This window comes from Eleutherodactylus coqui, chromosome 7 (genome assembly GCF_035609145.1).
Source record: "Eleutherodactylus coqui strain aEleCoq1 chromosome 7, aEleCoq1.hap1, whole genome shotgun sequence".
NCBI classification, from domain to species: Eukaryota; Metazoa; Chordata; class Amphibia; order Anura; family Eleutherodactylidae; genus Eleutherodactylus; species Eleutherodactylus coqui.
In genome coordinates, this window is record NC_089843.1 from 214,053,556 (window position 1) to 214,071,173 (window position 17,618).

The following is a 17,618-nucleotide window of genomic DNA, read 5'->3' on the forward strand; positions in this document are numbered from 1 at the left end:
TTGCTGGGAACATTTACATTTGACTCTACTGGCTAACATGGTACCAAACCTTTGTTGTCAATCAGTTTGGACAGATACCTTCTATTATCTACTTCTTTTGAACTGTGAATCTTTTGCCGTGAGAAGCACTTTATCCACTTTCATTCCACTTTCACAGAGGTTGGTTCCAAGGTTCTCCTCATGTGTTTCTGAATTTTAACCCAATCTCCTGGCTGCAGATTATGTGAACCTAGTAGTCATAATGGATTTGGAATAGAACAATGCCTCTACATAAGAGGTTAAGTTTGAGTAGAGCATCTGTGGGTATTGAGAAAAATATAGACCTGTCTTTGTGGATGTTCCAAAGAGTACTTCATAAGGACTAAGACCTGTTTTATTATTTGGTGTTACTCTTATTGAATGTAAGCTTATAGGCAGACACTCTGTCCAAAATGTACTATTTAGAAGTTACATCTTATCACTACTGTTTGGGTGATAAGGACTGTGAAACAATTCTTTGCACTCACCTGGTGCCTAGTAGAGATCAGCGAGCACCAAAATGCTCGGGTGCTCGTTACTCGGGACGAAATTATCGCGATGCTCGAGGGTTCGTTTCGAGTAACGAACCCCATTGAAGTCAATGGGCGACCCGAACATTTTTGTATTTCGCCGATGCTCGCTAAGGTTTTCATTTGTGAAAATCTAGGCAATTCAAGAAAGTGATGGGAACGACACAGCAACGGATAGGGCAGGCGAGGGGCTACATGTTGGGCTGCATCTCAAGTTCCCAGGTCCCACTATTAAGCCACAATACCGGCAAGAGTGGGCCCCCCCCTCCCAACAACTTTTACTTCTGAAAAGCCCTCATTAAAAATGCATACCTTAGCTAAGCACCACACTACCTCCAACAAAGCACAATCACTGCCTGCATGACACTCCGCTGCCACTTCTCCTGGGTTACATGCTGCCCAACCCCCCCCCCCCCCCCCTCCCCGCACGACGCAGTGTCCACAGCGCACACCAAACTGTCCTTGCGCAGCCTTCAGCTGCACTCATAGCCACACCACCCTCATGTCTATTTATAAGTGCGTCTGCCATGAGGAGGAACCGCAGGCACACACTGCAGAGGGTTGGCATGGCCAGGCAGCGACCCTCTTTAAAAGGGGCATGGCGATAGCCCACAATGCTGTACAGAAGCAATGAGAAATATAATCCTGTGCCACCGCCATCAGGAGCTGCACATGTGGGCATAGCAATGGGGAACCTATGTGCCACACACTATTCATTCTGTCAAGGTGTCTGCATGCCCCAGTCAGACTGCGGTTTTTTATAAATAGTCACAGGCAGGTACAACTCCGCAATGGGAATTCCGTGTGCACCCACAGCATGGGTGGCTTCCTGGAACCCACCGGCTGCACATTAATGTATCCCATTGCAGTGCCCATCACAGCTGAGGTAATGTCATGTTTAATGCAAGTGGGCTTTGGCCCACACTGCATGCCCCAGTCAGACTGGGGTTCTTTAGAAGTGGACACATGCAGTTACAACTCCCTGTGGACCCACGGCATGGGTGGCTCCCTGGAACCCACCGGCGGTACATATATATATATCCCATTGTAGTGCCCAGCACAGCTGATGTAACGTCAGCTGTAATGCAGGTGGGCTAAAAATTAATTGGATTACACTGTAGGCGAGGGCCCCCAAAAATTGGTGTACCAACAGTACTAATGTACCTGAGAAAAATTGCCCATGCCCAACCAAGAGGGCAGGTGAAACCCATTTATCGCTTTGGTTAATGTGGTTTAATTGGTAACTAGGCCTGGAGGCAGCCCAGTTAAAATAAAAATTGGTTCAGGTGAAAGTTTCAACGCTTTAATGAGCATTGAAACGTATAAAAATTGTTTACAAAAATTATATGACTGAGCCTTGTGGGCCTAAGACAAATTGCCCGTTCAGCATGATTATGTGAGGTTTCAGGAGGAGGAGCAGGAGGAGAAGGAGGAATATTATACACAGATTGATGAAGCAAAAATGTCCCCGTTTTTGATGGTGATAGAGAACGATGCTTCCATCCGCGGGTGCATCCTACGTATTGCTTAGGTATCACTGCTGTCCGCTGGTGAAGAAGAGAAGTCTGGGGAAATCCAGGCTTTGTTCATCTTGATGAGTGTAAGTCTGTCGGCACTGTCGGTTGACAGGCGGGTACGCTTATCCGTGATGATTCCCCCAGCCGCACTAAACACCCTCTCTGACAAGACGCTAGCCGCAGGACAAGCAAGCACCTCCAGGGCATAGAGCGCGAGTTCAGGCCACGTGTCCAGCTACGACACCCAGTAGTTGTAGGGGGCAGAGGCGTCACGGAGGACGGTCGTGCGATCGGCTACGTACTCCCTTACCATCCTTTTACAGTGCTCCCGCCAACTCAGCCTTGACTGGGGAACGGTGACACAGTCTTGCTGGGGAGCCAGAAAGCTGGCAAAGGCCTTGGAGAATGTTCCCCTGCCTGCGCTGCACATGCTGCCTGATCTCTGCGCCTCCCCTGCTACCTGGCCCTCGGAACTGCGCCTTCTGCCACTAGTGCTATCGGATGGGAAGTTTACCATCAGTTTGTCCACCAGCGCCCTGTGGTATAGCATCATTGTGGAACCCTTTTCCTCTTCGGGAATGAGAGTGGAAAGGTTCTCCTTATACCGTGGGTCGAGCAGTGTGTACTCCCAGTAATCCATAGTGGCCAGAATGCATGTAACGCGAGGGTCACGAGAAAGGCATCCTAACATGAAGTCAGCCATGTGTGCCAGGGTACCTGTACGCAACACATGGCTGTCCTCACTAGGAAGATCACTTTCAGGATCCTCCTCCTCCTCCTCCTCCTCTGGCCATACACGCTGAAAGGATGACAGGCAAGCAGCATGTGTACCCTCAGCAGTGGGCCAAGCTGTCTCTTCCCCCTCCTCCTCCTGCTCCTCCCCTTCCTCCTCCTCCTCCTCAATGCGCTGAGATATAGACATGAGGGTGCTCTGACTATCCAGCGACATACTGTCTTCCCACGCCTCCGTTTCCGAGTGCAAAGCGTCTGCCTTTATGCTTGGCAGGGAACTTCTCAAGAGGCATAGCAGAGGAATGGTGACGCTAATGATTGCAGCATCCCCGCTCACCATCTGGGTAGACTCCTCAAAGTTTCCAAGGACCTGGCAGATGTCTGCCAACCAGGCCCACTCTTCTGTAAAGAATTGAGGAGGCTGACTCCCACTACACCGCCCATGTTGGAGTTGGTATTCCACAATAGCTCTACGCTGCTCATAGAGCCTGGCCAACATGTGGAGCGTAGAGTTCCACCGTGTGGGCACGTCGCACAGCAATCGGTGCACTGGCAGATTAAACCGATGTTGCAGGGTCCGCAGGGTGGCAGCGTCCGTCTTGGAGTTGTGGAAATGTGCACTGACCCGGCGCACCTTTCCGAGCAGGTATGACAAGTGTGGGTAGCTTTTCAGAAAGCGCTGAACCACCAAATTAAAGACATGGGCCAGGCATGGCACGTGCGTGAGGCTGCCGAGCTGCAGAGCCTCCACCAGGTTACGGCCGTTGTCACACACGACCATGCCCGGTTGGAGGCTCAGCGGCGCAAGCCAGCGGTCGGTCTGCTCTGTCAGACCCTGCAGCAGTTCGTGGGCCGTGCGCCTCTTCTCTCCTAAGCTGAGTAGTTTCAGCACGGCCTGCTGACGCTTGCTCACCGCTGTGCTGCCACGCCGCGCGACACTGACTGCTGGCGACGTGCTGCTGCTGACACATCTTGATTGCGAGACAGAGGTTGCGTAGGAGGAGGAGGAGGGTGGTTTAGTGGAGGAAGCATACACCGCCGCAGATACCAGCACCGAGCTGGGGCCCGCAATTCTGGAGGTGGGTAGGACGTGAGCGTTCCCAGGGTCTGACTCAGTCCCAGCCTCCACTAAATTCACCCAATGTGGCATCAGGGAGATATAGTGGCCCTGCCCACCTATGCTTGTCCACGTGTCCGTTGTTAAGTGGACCTTGGCAGTAACCGCGTTGGTGAGGGCGCGTACAATGTTGCGGGAGACGTGGTCGTGCAGGGCTGGGACGGCACATCGGGAAAAGTAGTGGCGACTGGGAACCGAGTAGCACGGGGCTGCCACCGCCATCATGTTTTTGAAAGCCTCCGCTTCCACAAGCCTATACGGCAGCATCTCCAGGCTGATCAATTTGGCTATGTGCACGTTTAACGCTTGAGCATGCGGGTGCGTGGCTGCGTACTTGCGCTTGCACTCAAACACTTGCGCTAGCGACGGCTGGACGGTGCGCTGAGAGACATTGCTGGATGGGGCCGAGGACAGCGGAGGTGAGAGTGTGGGTGCAGGCCGGGAGACGGTCGTGCCTGTGTCCTGAGAGGGGGGTTGGATCTCAGTGGCAGGTTGGGGCACAGGGAGGAGGCAGTGGTGCAAACCGGAGGCGGTGAACGGCCTTCGTCCCACCTTGTGGGGTGCTTGGCCATCATATGCCTGCGCATGCTGGTGGTGGTGAGGCTGGTGGTGGTGGCTCCACGACTGATCTTGGCGCGACAAACCTTGCACGCCACAGTTCGTCGGTCGTCTGCACTCTCAGTGAAAAACTGCCACACCTTTGAGCACCTCGGCCTCTGCAGGGTGGCATGGCGCGAGGGGGCGCTTTGGGAAACAGTTGGTGGATTATTTGGTCTGGCCCTGCCTCTACCCCTGGCCACCGCACTGCCTCTTCCAACCTGCCCTGCTGCTGCACTTGACTCCCCCTGTGAAGACCTGTCCTCAGTAGGCTTAGCAAACCAGGTGGGGTCAGTCACCTCATCGTCCTGCTGCTCTTCCTCCGAATCCTCTGTGCGCTCCTCCCTTGGACTTACTGCAATTACTACTACCTGAGTGATAGACAACTGTGTCTCATCGTCGTCGTCCTCCTCACCCACTGAAAGCTCTTGAGATAGTTGCCGGAAGTCCCCAGCCTCATCCCCCGGACCCCGGGAACTTTCCAAAGGTTGGGCATCGGTCACGACAAACTCCTCCGGTGGGAGAGGAACCAGTGCTGCCCATTCTGGGCAGGGGCCCGAGAACAGTTCCTGGGAGTCTGCCTGCTCCTCAGAATGTGTCATTGTAATGGAGTGAGGAGGCTGGGAGGAAGGAGGAGCAGCAGCCAGAGGATTCAGAGTTGCAGCAGTGGATGGTGTAGAACTCTGGGTGGTCGATAGATTGCTGGATGCACTTTCTGCCATCCACGACAGGACCTGCTCACACTGCTCATTTTCTAATAAAGGTCTACCTCGTGGACCCATTAATTGTGAGATTAATCTGGGGACGCCAGAAACGTGCCTCTCTCCTAATCCCGCAACAGTCGACTGCGATACACCTGGATCAGGAGCTCGGCCTGTGCCCCTACCCTGACTTGGGCCTCCGCGTCCTCGCCCGCGTCCACGTCCTCTAGGCCTACCCCTACCCCTCAGCATGGTGTATTACCAGTAGTGCAGAAACAGAACGCTGTAATTAAATGTGCCGCTTATTGGCCTGTGGTTGGAGGCTGACTTCGCTTACGGAACGCACAGCAGAGCCAGGAAAGAATTTTGCGCAAGCCTGTAGTGAGACGTAGGTGCGTATGACTGAGCTAGTGGAATTCACAGCGCAGAAGCAGTCAAGTGTCCAAAGGCCACTAGTAGGCCTTAAGTATTTTGCTTCTATTTTTTTAAAGGCTGAGCTGAGACAGCAGGCAGATACTGTAGGCAGCGTATATATGTATACTGTTTCCCTCTGGACGGGATGACGGCGGTGATGTAACGGGCAACGCAGAGCCAGGAAACAATTTTGCGCAAGCCTGCTGTAACACTTAGCTGCGTATTAATTAGGACTACTACCCCCAGCAGAGACGCAGTACACTCAAGACCGTTACAGGCAGCCCAAAGATAGTATTTTTCCCAAATTTGTTTGAAAAAGCACTTTTTTCTCCCCTGTCCTCCTGCACACAGGACCTCCGACATATCCTATACATCTTTGGAATCGTGTCACCCCTAGGCATCCTGTTGTCCTATCCAGCCGAACTGACGAAGGGGTTCTTCCCCGAAACGCGCATTCCATTGCTGGTTTTTAATTTCTGAAAAAATAATAAAAAAGAAGTGCTTTCACCATCACACATTGGACTTTGATCTACATCTTCTAGTAGCTTTGAGTGTTGCGCCTCCATACCAGTTCTTTTCACATCCTTTTCGCTACACTTATGCCCACACTGGTGGAGCGTCATCTGGTTGGCAGCACCTCCACCATTCAAAATACTCAATCATTGAAAACTCTGTGTATTCCATAAATATTCCACCACCCTCACTGGGCCTTGCTCCACCCTCCTTTTTCATTTCTTTTACTTACATAGACAGTATATCTCTTTCACCTTTCCCACTGTCCCTGCCTCACCACTACTGGCCCTATACTATGTAAAATTACTGCAGACTGTTTCCCTCTGGATGGGATGACGGCGGTGATGTAACGGGCAACGCAGAGCCAGGAAACAATTTTGCGCAAGCCTGCTGTAACACTTAGCTGCGTATTAATTAGGACTACTACCCCCAGCAGAGACGCAGTACACTCAAGACGGTCACAGGCAGCCCAAAGATAGTATTTTTCCCAAATTTGTTAGAAAAAGCCCACTGCCTATATAGACAGTATATCTCTTTCACCTTTCCCACTGTCCCGGCCTCACCACTACTGGCCCTATACTATATAAAATTACTGCAGACTGAGGACGCAATGCTCTGCACGCCCGATATACAAAAAAAAATGTGCAACACTGCTCACAGCAGCCTTAACAGTACTGCACACGGTCAGATGTGGCCCTAAGAAGGACCGTTGGGGTTCTTCAAGCCTAAAATAACTCCTAACGCTCTCCCTATAGCAGCAGCAGCATCAGTAGCACTTTCCCTGATCTATGTCAGAATGCATCTGTGGCGAGCCGCGGGTGGGGCAGATTTAAATACTCGGGTGACACCTGATCTCCCCAGCCACTCACTGCAGGGGGTGATATAGGGCTGGAACATCACAGGAGGAAGTTGTAACGCCTTCCCTGTCTTTCTATTGGCCAGAAAAGCACGCTAACGTCTCAGAGATGAAAGTGAAAGCAACTCGAACATCGCGTGGTGCTCGTCTCGAGTAACGAGCATCTCGAACACCCTAATACTCGAACGAGCATCAAGCTCGGACGAGTACGTTCGCTCATCTCTAATTTGGATACCCTTCATCTGAATGGCCTAAACCTGGAATTTAATACGGCACCATTTAATCTGATGCAATAGGGAGACCAGGGTCGTTGAGTGGGATTCACCGATTATTTAGTTTTAGGTGTTATTGACAATTATTTTCATTGATATTATAGGTATTTATGGCTATTTATGGTCTTAAAGGGGTTGTCTCACGCCGAAACGGGTTAAAAAAAGTTTAGTACTTACCCGAATCCCCGCGCTGCGGCGACTTCTTTCTTACCTTACTAAGATGGCCGCCGGGATCTTCACCCACGATGCACCGCGGGTCTTCTCCCATGCCTCCTGATTGGCTGGAATCGGCACACGTGATGGGGCGGAGCTACGAGGACTGGCTCTCCGGCGCGAGCGGCCCCATTCACCGCACAGAAGACCGCACAGCGCAAGCGCGTCTAAAATCGCCAGAAGACGGCGATTTTAGACGGATCCATGGCGACGGAGACGCTAGCAACGGAGCAGGTAAGTGTATAACTTCTGTATGGCTCATAATTAATGCACGATGTATATTACAAAGTGCATTAATATGGCCATACAGAAGTGTATAACCCCACTTGATTTCATGAGACAACCCCTTTAATGTTTCTATGTTGTTTTCTTGTAGTGTTGGTTGGTGATTGAAGATTTTGGAAATATTGGACGATCCACAGTTCCAGCTGATCTCTACATTATGGCTTCCTATTTTTCCCCCTCCCCCCCCCCCCTTCCCCACACACACACACACACACTTTTTTTCCTCCATATTGTGACATAATAATTTTCTGCATTTTGATAAAGGTTATATAAGATTGTTCATTTTACAATTTTTTGGAATAAAATCATATTGCAGTATTTATTGTGATTATGTCTGAACATCTATTATATATATTTTATCTTTTTTATAATATATGTATTTATTGAGATTTTTTATTTTTGTCCTAGTACTACATGCTCTATTGTGCCAGATTTTATGGGCTACATAGTTCCTTTTTGATGCATTATGCCAATTTTCGCACTGCGCATCGCTTTCTGCCAGCATCTTTTGCTCACGTGTCTATGACCCATTGCATCATGGACAATGTAGTCCCTTCGCCTAGTATTTTTGATAGGCCGGTTAATAGATATACTGAGCATGCGCAATTTACCGATGTGCCTGTCAATGCTTGTGTGAGCTTATTCTATCCCGCGCAGGCGCAATTCAGTTTGTGGATGCTATTCTAATAGTTTTCGGTGCCACTGTGGTGTTATCTATAGAGGAGAGGACATGGTTGGAGGAGAGGACAGGATGGGGATCAGCTTTGAGCAGGGGCTTCTATATGCTGCCCGGTAATTTTGTTTTTTATTGTACGATGATTGGCTATTGTTGGTGGTGGGCAGTGTTTGTAGTATATTTAAGTCGTGTCTGTCTTGTTGAAAACCAGCTTGACAAAGACCCATTGGGTTGAAACATCGCTGCTGGGCTTGTATCATGGGCTAAAATAAAAGTCTGCTGACTATATCCAACTCTGCTAAAAGAAGATAACAAAGGATCGAAACGTCACTGCTTTTTATCTTGTGATTGGCAGAATAAAACTCACACTTTATATAGAATAAAAAAAATGTGTCAGAAACCTGCATATGGTATTGTTTAAATCCACAACAGTTTTTTTTTTTTTTTTGTTAAATCAAGTTTTATTTAGGTTTTTGATTGGTGTCACATATAATTCAACAGTGAAATAAATGGAGGCAGATACATAAAAGACGGGTGCGCGTCAAGGCTATGTTTAGGGGTCCTGCCCCTAAAGGATAGTAGAGCACAAAGTGTAATCGTTATTGAGAATCTTATAGAGTCAGGGTCTAAGTCAAAGTTAGAGATGTGAAATTGTCTCCGGGGATAGGGGTCACAATCCCTGTTATGTCCAGCGTTAGAGTTAACCAGGGATAGGTAGGGTCAGTGTGGAACCCCTCTCGAGGGGAGGAGGGGGGGGGGACTCTCCTGTAAGGTTGTTAGAAGAGTATTCTCCTCTGGGTTACCTGTCATCCCACATCAAGAGGGCACCCGCCTCAGTTTCCTCCATGGGCCCCACGTCTGTAGAAAACTGTCGTGAGCTCCCCTGGACCAGCTGGAGAGTTCCAGCTGGTCCAGGCAGTGAGTCTATTCTTCTTTGGATGAAACACTTGAGAGGGTCACCATAAGAATATCATCTTGGGAGAGAGATGTAGAGTCTGAGCAAGTTTCCTCATGACCTCCTCCACCTCCCTCCAAAAGGGTGCCAACCCGGGGCAGCTCCACCAGATATGGAGATATGATCCTGGCTCTCTCTCACATCTCCAACACTTCCCATGTGGAGCTAATTTGTATGCGTGGAGCCATTGTGGCGTTTTATACCACCTGACAAGCAACTTGTAGTGGCTTTCTTGTGCTAGGACACATGGGGAGAGGCCGAATGATGTGTTCAGAATTGACTGTATGTCGCTTAAGGAGAGAGTGATGTCTAGCTCTTTTCCCCAGGATATTAGGAAAGATAGTTTGAATGAGGGCGCTCTTACAATGAATTGTTTCTGTACCAATGCTAATTTCCTAAGTTTTGGGTTGGTTTCCTTTAGTGTTTTCTCAAAATGCGTCAAGGGTCTGGTGGAGTAAAAGCTTTTAAAGAACTCAGTGAGTGTCCTCTCGACAGAGGCCTGCTGTAAGAATGAAAGGTTATGTTGTGGTAATATGGTTGGGAGAATGTCAGTGGGATTTTTATGCGCTAGTGCTTGGGGGTCTCCCACGTTAAGCGAGCTGAATCTCTTCCACACCAACCTAGAGGCAAGATCGAAGGGGATGTTTAGGAGTTTCGGTATGGAGCAAAGTGAAGTGAGAGGGGAGGGGTCAGGGGCCAGTTCCTCCCTCAGGTCGGCCCACGTTTCGCAGGGGCCTCTAATTAGTAGATTGAAGTCCTTGGATCTGCATTTGATTTTTGATGGGAACCATAGGTCCTCTGCAAGCGAACATCTCCCGCACTCTCTGCCAAGGAGGCGAGGAGTTGATCCTTTATTGGATGTTCCAGGTCCATCCAGTAGCTTATATGTGAAGCGCGATATAAATCCTGAATATTTGGAAGATCTATGCCGCCCTCCACTCCCCTCTTAATCATTAAGCTGTAGGTTAGTCTCGGTCTCCTCTGCCTCCAAACGAACCCAGTGAAACCCCTTCTCATTGCCCCAAAGAAGTTCATTGGGAGGTGGATAGGGAGCATCCTTATTTTGTAGAGCACTATCGGTAGGATATAGGTTTTAAAATGTTTTTTCTCCCGAACCAGGATATGCAGGGGATGTCATAAGATCTCAGAAGGTTTTTAATCTGTCCTAATAAAGGAGGGAAGTTGGCTGCATATAGGTTATGTAGCTCCCTAGTTATTTTGACTCCTAGGAAGTCTAACGAGGAGTCCGCCCAGGAGAAGGGAGAACTCTCCTTTAATTGTCTGCTCCCACTCGCTGGGATGGAGACATTGAGGACCGTCGACTTCGCATAATTAATTTTAAAATTGGATATTAGACCAAAACTGTTAAGGAATTCTACTAATTTGGGTAGGCCCTTCTCAGGGTTTGTCACCAGAAAGACTATGTCGTCTGCAAAGGCGGCTGTGTTGCGGGTGTGATTTCCCCAGGAAAGTCCCTTGATCTCTGAGACTCGCCTTACTAGCTGAAGGAGAGGTTCCAGTGCTAAGATGAATAACGTGGGGAAAAGCGGGCAGCCCTGACGGGTTCCATTTTTGATGTCGAAGGGAGTGGATAGGATTTCATTTATTTTGAGTCTGGCGTATGGAGCTGTGTACAGGGAGAGGATGGCAGAGACAAAGGCCGGGGGGAAGTTGAGGTAGTCCAGGACGTCCTTCATATAAGCCCAGTCAACCCCATCAAACGCCTTTTCCGCGTCTGTGCCCACTAGAGCTAATGGGATATGACGTTTTTGGGCTAGACGTATTGCGTGGAGTAGTCTGCGGCAGTTGTCTCTGCCCTCCCTCCCCCGCACAAATCCCGTTTGTTCCTTATTGACCAGAAGGGGAGTAAAATTCTCCATTCTTTTGGCCAGAAGTTCAGCCCATAATTTAATGTCAAAAGTGATGAGGGAGATTGGGCGATAGTTGCCGCATATCTCCGGATCTTTATCTTGTTTATGGATTAAAGGTATATGCGCTTCTAAAGCTTGTTTGGGCAGGGTGGCCCCTGTCATCAATGCATTGAAAAGTTCAGTAAGTCTAGGGACTAGAATTGAGCTAAAGGTGTTATAATATGGGAGATTTAGGCCATCCGGCCCCGGGCTCTTGTTATGGCGGCATGAGGCCAGGAGCAGTTCTACTTCTGACTGCGTTACTGGGGCTAATAGGGAGTTGGCTTGACTGTTGCTTAGTTTCGGGTGTTGTGTTTTATGTAAAGTGGACTCGGTCAGAGCCAGCTGGGGGAGGGATTGTCCTGTCTGATATTATACAGACGGGAGTAAAAATTCTGGAAGGCGTTTGCTATCTCAGCCGAGGAGGTCACCAATGAGCCTGTAGGAGTCTTTATAGATTTAATAAAACTTTTTGCACGTGCTTTCTTTATTAATGTGAACATAAATTTGCTCCCTCTGTTGCCTTGGGCATACACTGCATGTTTAAAGTATAGGTGTTTTCTATTAAATCTTGATTCCAGGTCTTGTTTGAGGTCCCTCCTCAGCTCGGTCAAGTTGTCCATAATAGTTTTGGTTTGGGACAATTTCGCCTTCAGCTCAAGTTTGGAGATTTTGCTAAGTTTGTCGTCTATAGCTTTTTGTTGGAGTTTTTTGGTTTTGGAGTCTAATGCTATCAGTAAGCCTCTTGTAAAGGCCTTATGGGCCTCCCAGATCACCGGAATCTCCGATCCACCCTCCACGTTCAGCTGAAAATATTCTTCAATGAGTTTGGTGAGGCGTCTCTTTCCTCACCTGAATCTAATAGTGAGGCATTGAGACGCCATCTCCACTCTTTAGGTTTAGGATGTAATGAGCGTGGTCTAGGTGGATCGGGGTGTGGTCAGAGATAGTCATTGTATCAATTTTGGCTCCCCCCAAGTGCGTCAGGAGGTCAGAGGAGACAAAGAGATAGTCCAGCCTTTGGTATGACTTATGTACTTGGGAAAAGAAGGTGTAGTCCTTCGTAGAGGGGTTCAGGAGGCGCCATGCATCCACCAAGTTAAGATCTTGAAGGACTCAGGAGAGCCTCTCAGTTTTGACTGGGAGATAAGGGAACGTCCTGCTGAGGAGTCGATCAATGGGTGGAGGACTACATTAATGTCTCCACCTAGGATCAAGTGGCCCTCTGCGAAGTAACTCAGAGTTGTTAATTGCTTGATTAACCAAGGGATTTGCTCTACGTTCGGGGCGTAGAGATTTGCTATGGTCATTTTCGTATTATTGACTAGCCCTTTTAGAAATAGGACTCTGCCCTCCCCGTCCCTGTATTGGGAGAGGCAGGAGAAGTTTAGGGATTTGTGAAAGTAGGTTGACACCCCCTTGGAGGACCAGGAGGGGTGTGCGCAGTGGAAGACTTGCTCAAAGTGTCTGGCCGGAAGGGAAAGACATCTGGCTTTTTTAAAATACGTCTCCTGCAAAAGAAGAATATTCGTGCCATACCTTTTGGCCATCAGGGTGACGTTGTGCCTCATGATGGGGGAATTGAGGCCCCTTAAATTAAAGGACGTGATCCGTAGGTCGTCCATCGTGAGGAAGACTGGTCGAATTCAGTAAGGTGAATCTATAAGTCAGGTCAGTCTGCTAAAATATAAGAATAGAATTACAGTGTGCCAAGACTAGTATATATGACCAGCGATGTCGTTTATCACTTTAAGTAGATTAGTGGGGGGGGAGGGGAGTGCAGGGGTGGGGGGGAGAGAGTATGGGCGGGCAGGGGCTGGGAGACACACAAGGTTGGGAGGGTGTGGGCACTTAAGTCCTTCAGAACTGAGAAGGTGGGAGCAGAGAAGGCAACACCCTGTGGGACAGAGTCTGATTCAGGTGTTGTATCCCGTGGACTCCTCCCGAACCTTCTTCTTTTTCCCTCTAGGGAATTTTGCGTTCGCCACCGGTTGCCATCTCTCCGGGGGGTCTAGACGAGGAAAATGTGGGAGGTCTGGGATCAGTAGCCAGCAGGGTAATTCTATGGCTTCCATTTCCAGGATCTGCCAGCAGTTCCGCATCTCCTCCGGGGAGCGGATGTTCAGCTTACGCCCTTTGTATGAGAAGCCAATGCCGAACGGAAAGAGCCATGCATATTTAATATTTTTTGCCCTTAGAGCGTCCAGAAGGGGGCGTAATAGGCGGCGTTTCGCTAGCGTGGAGGGTGCAAGATCCTGGAATATTTGTAAAGTGGTATCCGCATAAAGGAGGTCTTTGTGGTTTCTTGCAGCTGTCAGAATCGCCACTGCGTCCGGGAAGTTTAGCAATTTACACACAATGTCTCTTGGCGGTTCAGATGCGGGTGGGAGGGGCCTCATGGCCCTATGGATGCGCTCTATAGAAATGATGTCTGAGAAAAGATTTCTTTAGCGATCTTAGGAAGAGCCTCCGCGGCCCAGGATTCCGGGAGGCCCTTTATGCGTATGTTGTTACGCCTATTTCTATTCTCAATGTCCTCCTGCATAATAAGGGCTCTATTGAGGTAAGCATGGTGGTCAGCTAGCACTTTCTCCATGTCTAGTGCATGAGAGGAAATGGATGCGGAAGAGGACTCTAATTCTTCAACTCTTCTGCCTAGGTGTTTCATTTCTTCTTTAATTTCCCCCAGCTCTACCAGCACAGGTTTAATAGTGGAAGTCAGGAGGTCCCTCATGAAAGCTTTAGAAATGATCTCACCCTCCTCTCCTTCCGAGCCTGCATCTTCCTCTCTGTCTGCTCCGGCTGCTCTGCTCCTGGGTGGGCGCCATCTTGGCTGAATCATGCAGGGACAGAGCGCTCCGTTCTTTCAGGTAGCGCTGCATATCTACTTGTCCCTTACTTGATCGGGGGGTGCCCTGGAGATCGCTGCCTCTCTCCTTGCTTGTCTTCCCCATGTTCAGGCTTCTGTATCGCTGCTAGGGGTCCCGATAGGTGCCGCTGAGACAGAGCTTCACTCTCAGCACTCCATCCCGCTCAGCGGTTAGGCTCTGCCCCCCACAACTGTTTTTTAATAGTGTACGCAGGTTCTTAGAAACACGTGACTTTTGAATACCGCATACAGTTTTTTTGATGTGTTTCAAAAATGCAACAAACACCCTGAAAACAGCGTAGGGCGTCAAACTAATTTTCATATAGTCCAGGAAATTAGTCATGTTATGCCAAGTGGTCTAGCTCATGTATGTAAGTTCATTTTGCAGCTGTAAGCAGCACGGTTTAGATATGCGTACGGGTACAGAAGGAGGGAGACCCAAGCTAAACTTTTGAACCCGGGCCCTTGAGCCTTTAGCTAGGTATGTATCCTGAACATGTTGGTGCCCCTGAGCTCAATCAGCTTGTCACTGCTGATCATCTGCCTGCTTCCACTCAAGGATGGGTAGCTGACAGTTCTGAGAGTGTTAATGGAGTCCACATCCTCACCAAAAGAGTCAACACCCCAAAACGGTTAGACTCCTGTTCAGTGGTAGTTTTAGCCCTGTTAGATTGATCAATATGATAGTTAGATAAACATTAATAACATTTTATATATTATGAAATATTCCTACAGATGCTGAGAACTGTAATAAATGCCAAAGTGATGAATGGCCAAATGAGAAGAGAGACCGATGCTTGCCCAAAGTCCTGGAATTCATCTCCTACCAGAATGACACAATCGCTTCTGTATTTTCTGGTGTCTCGGTCTTTGGATGTCTTGTGACCGGCTTCATATTGAGAATATTTATTTCCCACCGGGACACTCCTATTGTTAAAGCTAATAACCGGAACCTGAGTTATCTCCTCCTGGTCTCCATCATCCTCAGCTTCCTCTCCATCTTCTTGTTTCTTGGTCGACCCACTGACATAACGTGTAGATTCCGGGAAACCAGTTTTGGGATTTTTTTCTCAGTAGCCGTCTCTTCACTTCTTGCCAAGACTGTTATGGTCTGTGTAGCTTTTAAGTCTACAAAACCTGGAAGCCCCTGGAGAAAATGGCTGAATGTAAAGCTGCCCTATACCATAGTGCTGTTGTGTTCATCTATACAAGTTGTCATCTGTGTTATCTGGTTGTCTATTTCTCCTCCATTCCAGGACTTTGACACTCAGTCTTATCCTGGAAAGATCATCATTCAGTGTAATGAAGGATCAGATGTTTGCTTCTACTCCATGTTGGGTTATATGGGGCTCCTGGCAGCGGTGAGCTTTGTTCTGGCTTTCATGGTGAGGACATTACCGGACATTTTTAATGAAGCCAAGTACATCACCTTCAGCATGCTGCTGTTCTGCAGTGTCTGGATCTCCATGGTCCCCGCTTATCTGAGCACCAGAGGGAAATACATGGTGGCAGTGGAGATATTTGCAGTGATAGCGTCAAGCACTGGACTTTTAGGTTGTGTGTTTTTCCCAAAATGTTTTATTATTATGTTTAAATATGAAATTAATAGAAAAACTGATCTGCTGGGGAAAAGGAAGTAATCTTTAAAACATATGACCCCCTGATAATAAAGTGTAGTACAGCTTGTACATATCTTGTCAAACCACCCACTTCTGGTAAAGTGACAGGTGACCCACCGACTTATCATATCTCTTAAACCCATCTCCTCCCCTCTTGTTGTAGAAGTGTAAGTGGCCATACCCTTAAGTACAGTTCATAACCCATCCCATCCTTGGAGTAGTGAAGGCCCCAGGCTATGACTTACCAACATTCTCTTGAATAGCTGAAGCCCTCTCTATTGTCTCCCACATCCTTAATTGTTATTATCATAGCCACATATAACAATTAACACATCACACTGTTACAAAGTTTAATTGAACAATCACAAGTATACAACAGTGTGTGAAACTTTGCACAATAAGACATTTTCTTTTGAGCAATACAGCAGCTAGAATTTGTAGACAAACATCATATAATATTCACATATATATATATATGTGTGTGCGTGTGTATACTATATATATAGTAATGGAGAATTTCTATAAGGTGAAATGTCTATTTCACTATGAATACATAAAGTGAAATACCTATTTCCCTATCTGAGCCAGCAGATCATTTGATGAGACACTGCTCACCATGCCCCTGCCCCCTCCATCGAACACCCAAGATGTCACCTGCATTCTACCTGAAACTACATGGTGATGGACGTAGATGACAACAGAAGCACACGCAGGACCGGATGTAAGAAGACCTTAAATGGTCTACCCAATCGCCTGCTTAGACGTATAGCTTACCCTTTTTCCGGCATGCCCAAAAAGGGCAGTTAACTCACAATGCTATAAAAGATGCTACACGCCTACTAATGAATAGAGTCAGGGAAGACTTTCTACACTGACTGTCTGTCTCGGTGTGATTTCTTCCATCGTGCACACAATCTCTGAATCTCAGGAAGGGTGCAAACATTCCTATTGATTACGCTGTGGATCCCAAATAAATCCACGACAACTGGCGCCCAACATGTGGCCATAGTCGATTTGGGTCCGGACGCGACCAGATCTTGGAAGGACGAGGACACACGGGCAACCCTAGGACCTGGTGGGCCCAAGAAAAACAATCTGAACATGGTATGATAAATTAATTATCTATACTTGTGTTGTCAGGGTAATAAATCAGTACAGCATCAATCAAAGCCCACCCTAAAATCCCGTGGTCGACGGTAAGGAAAAACACCACACACAGGTCTGGTATGCTTCCCTGTACGGGAGTAATGGCGAGTGACTTTACTGGCTTACACAGGGTTTTATCCCCTCCTGTTGCAACACAAAGCATATAGCATCTCATTGGTCCAGATATATAGCATCATCATATATGTCCATAATACTGTCCATAGCAAAAATTAATCAGACAGGCAGCTGTATAAATCACATGTTCCTTATTCGCAGCAGACACTTCTCTTTTTTCCTTCAGACAAGATGTTGCAATCTCCTTAAACTGCCAAGCTAATCACCGTTGTATCTTGTTCCTCTTTGTAATTTTCCAAGATACAGTCTTCTTCGCCTTGCAAAAGCTCTTTTTCATATCTGATATGATTTTTTAAGAATGCATATTACGTATTTTGAATATTAAGTTTTTTTGTCACAAAGCATTGCATAAAATTTGCATGCAGGTATAAAGATATAAAAAAGAAAACATATAGCAATATATACACGTGCCCTCACAAACCCCCCTAAAAAACTTAATATGAAAATCCCGCATCACGTCCCACACCTGTTCCTGGTCATCCCTCCTGCGTCAGGGCTTCCCCACCGCCCACAAAGCCCTACTCCTAGGGTGGTGTGATTCCT

At 47.9% G+C, this 17,618-nt stretch overlaps 1 protein-coding gene across 1 annotated transcript in view; it reads left to right on the forward strand.

The window, feature by feature from the left end:
- Nucleotides 1-15,815, forward strand: part of LOC136573593 (vomeronasal type-2 receptor 26-like) — a 50,559-nt gene extending 34,744 nt beyond the window's left edge. The window contains exon 6 of the mRNA XM_066574865.1: nt 14,911-15,815. Coding sequence (XP_066430962.1) covers nt 14,911-15,815 — 905 coding nt within the window. The remainder of the gene's footprint in view (nt 1-14,910) is intronic.
- Nucleotides 15,816-17,618: the final 1,803 nt, after the last annotated feature.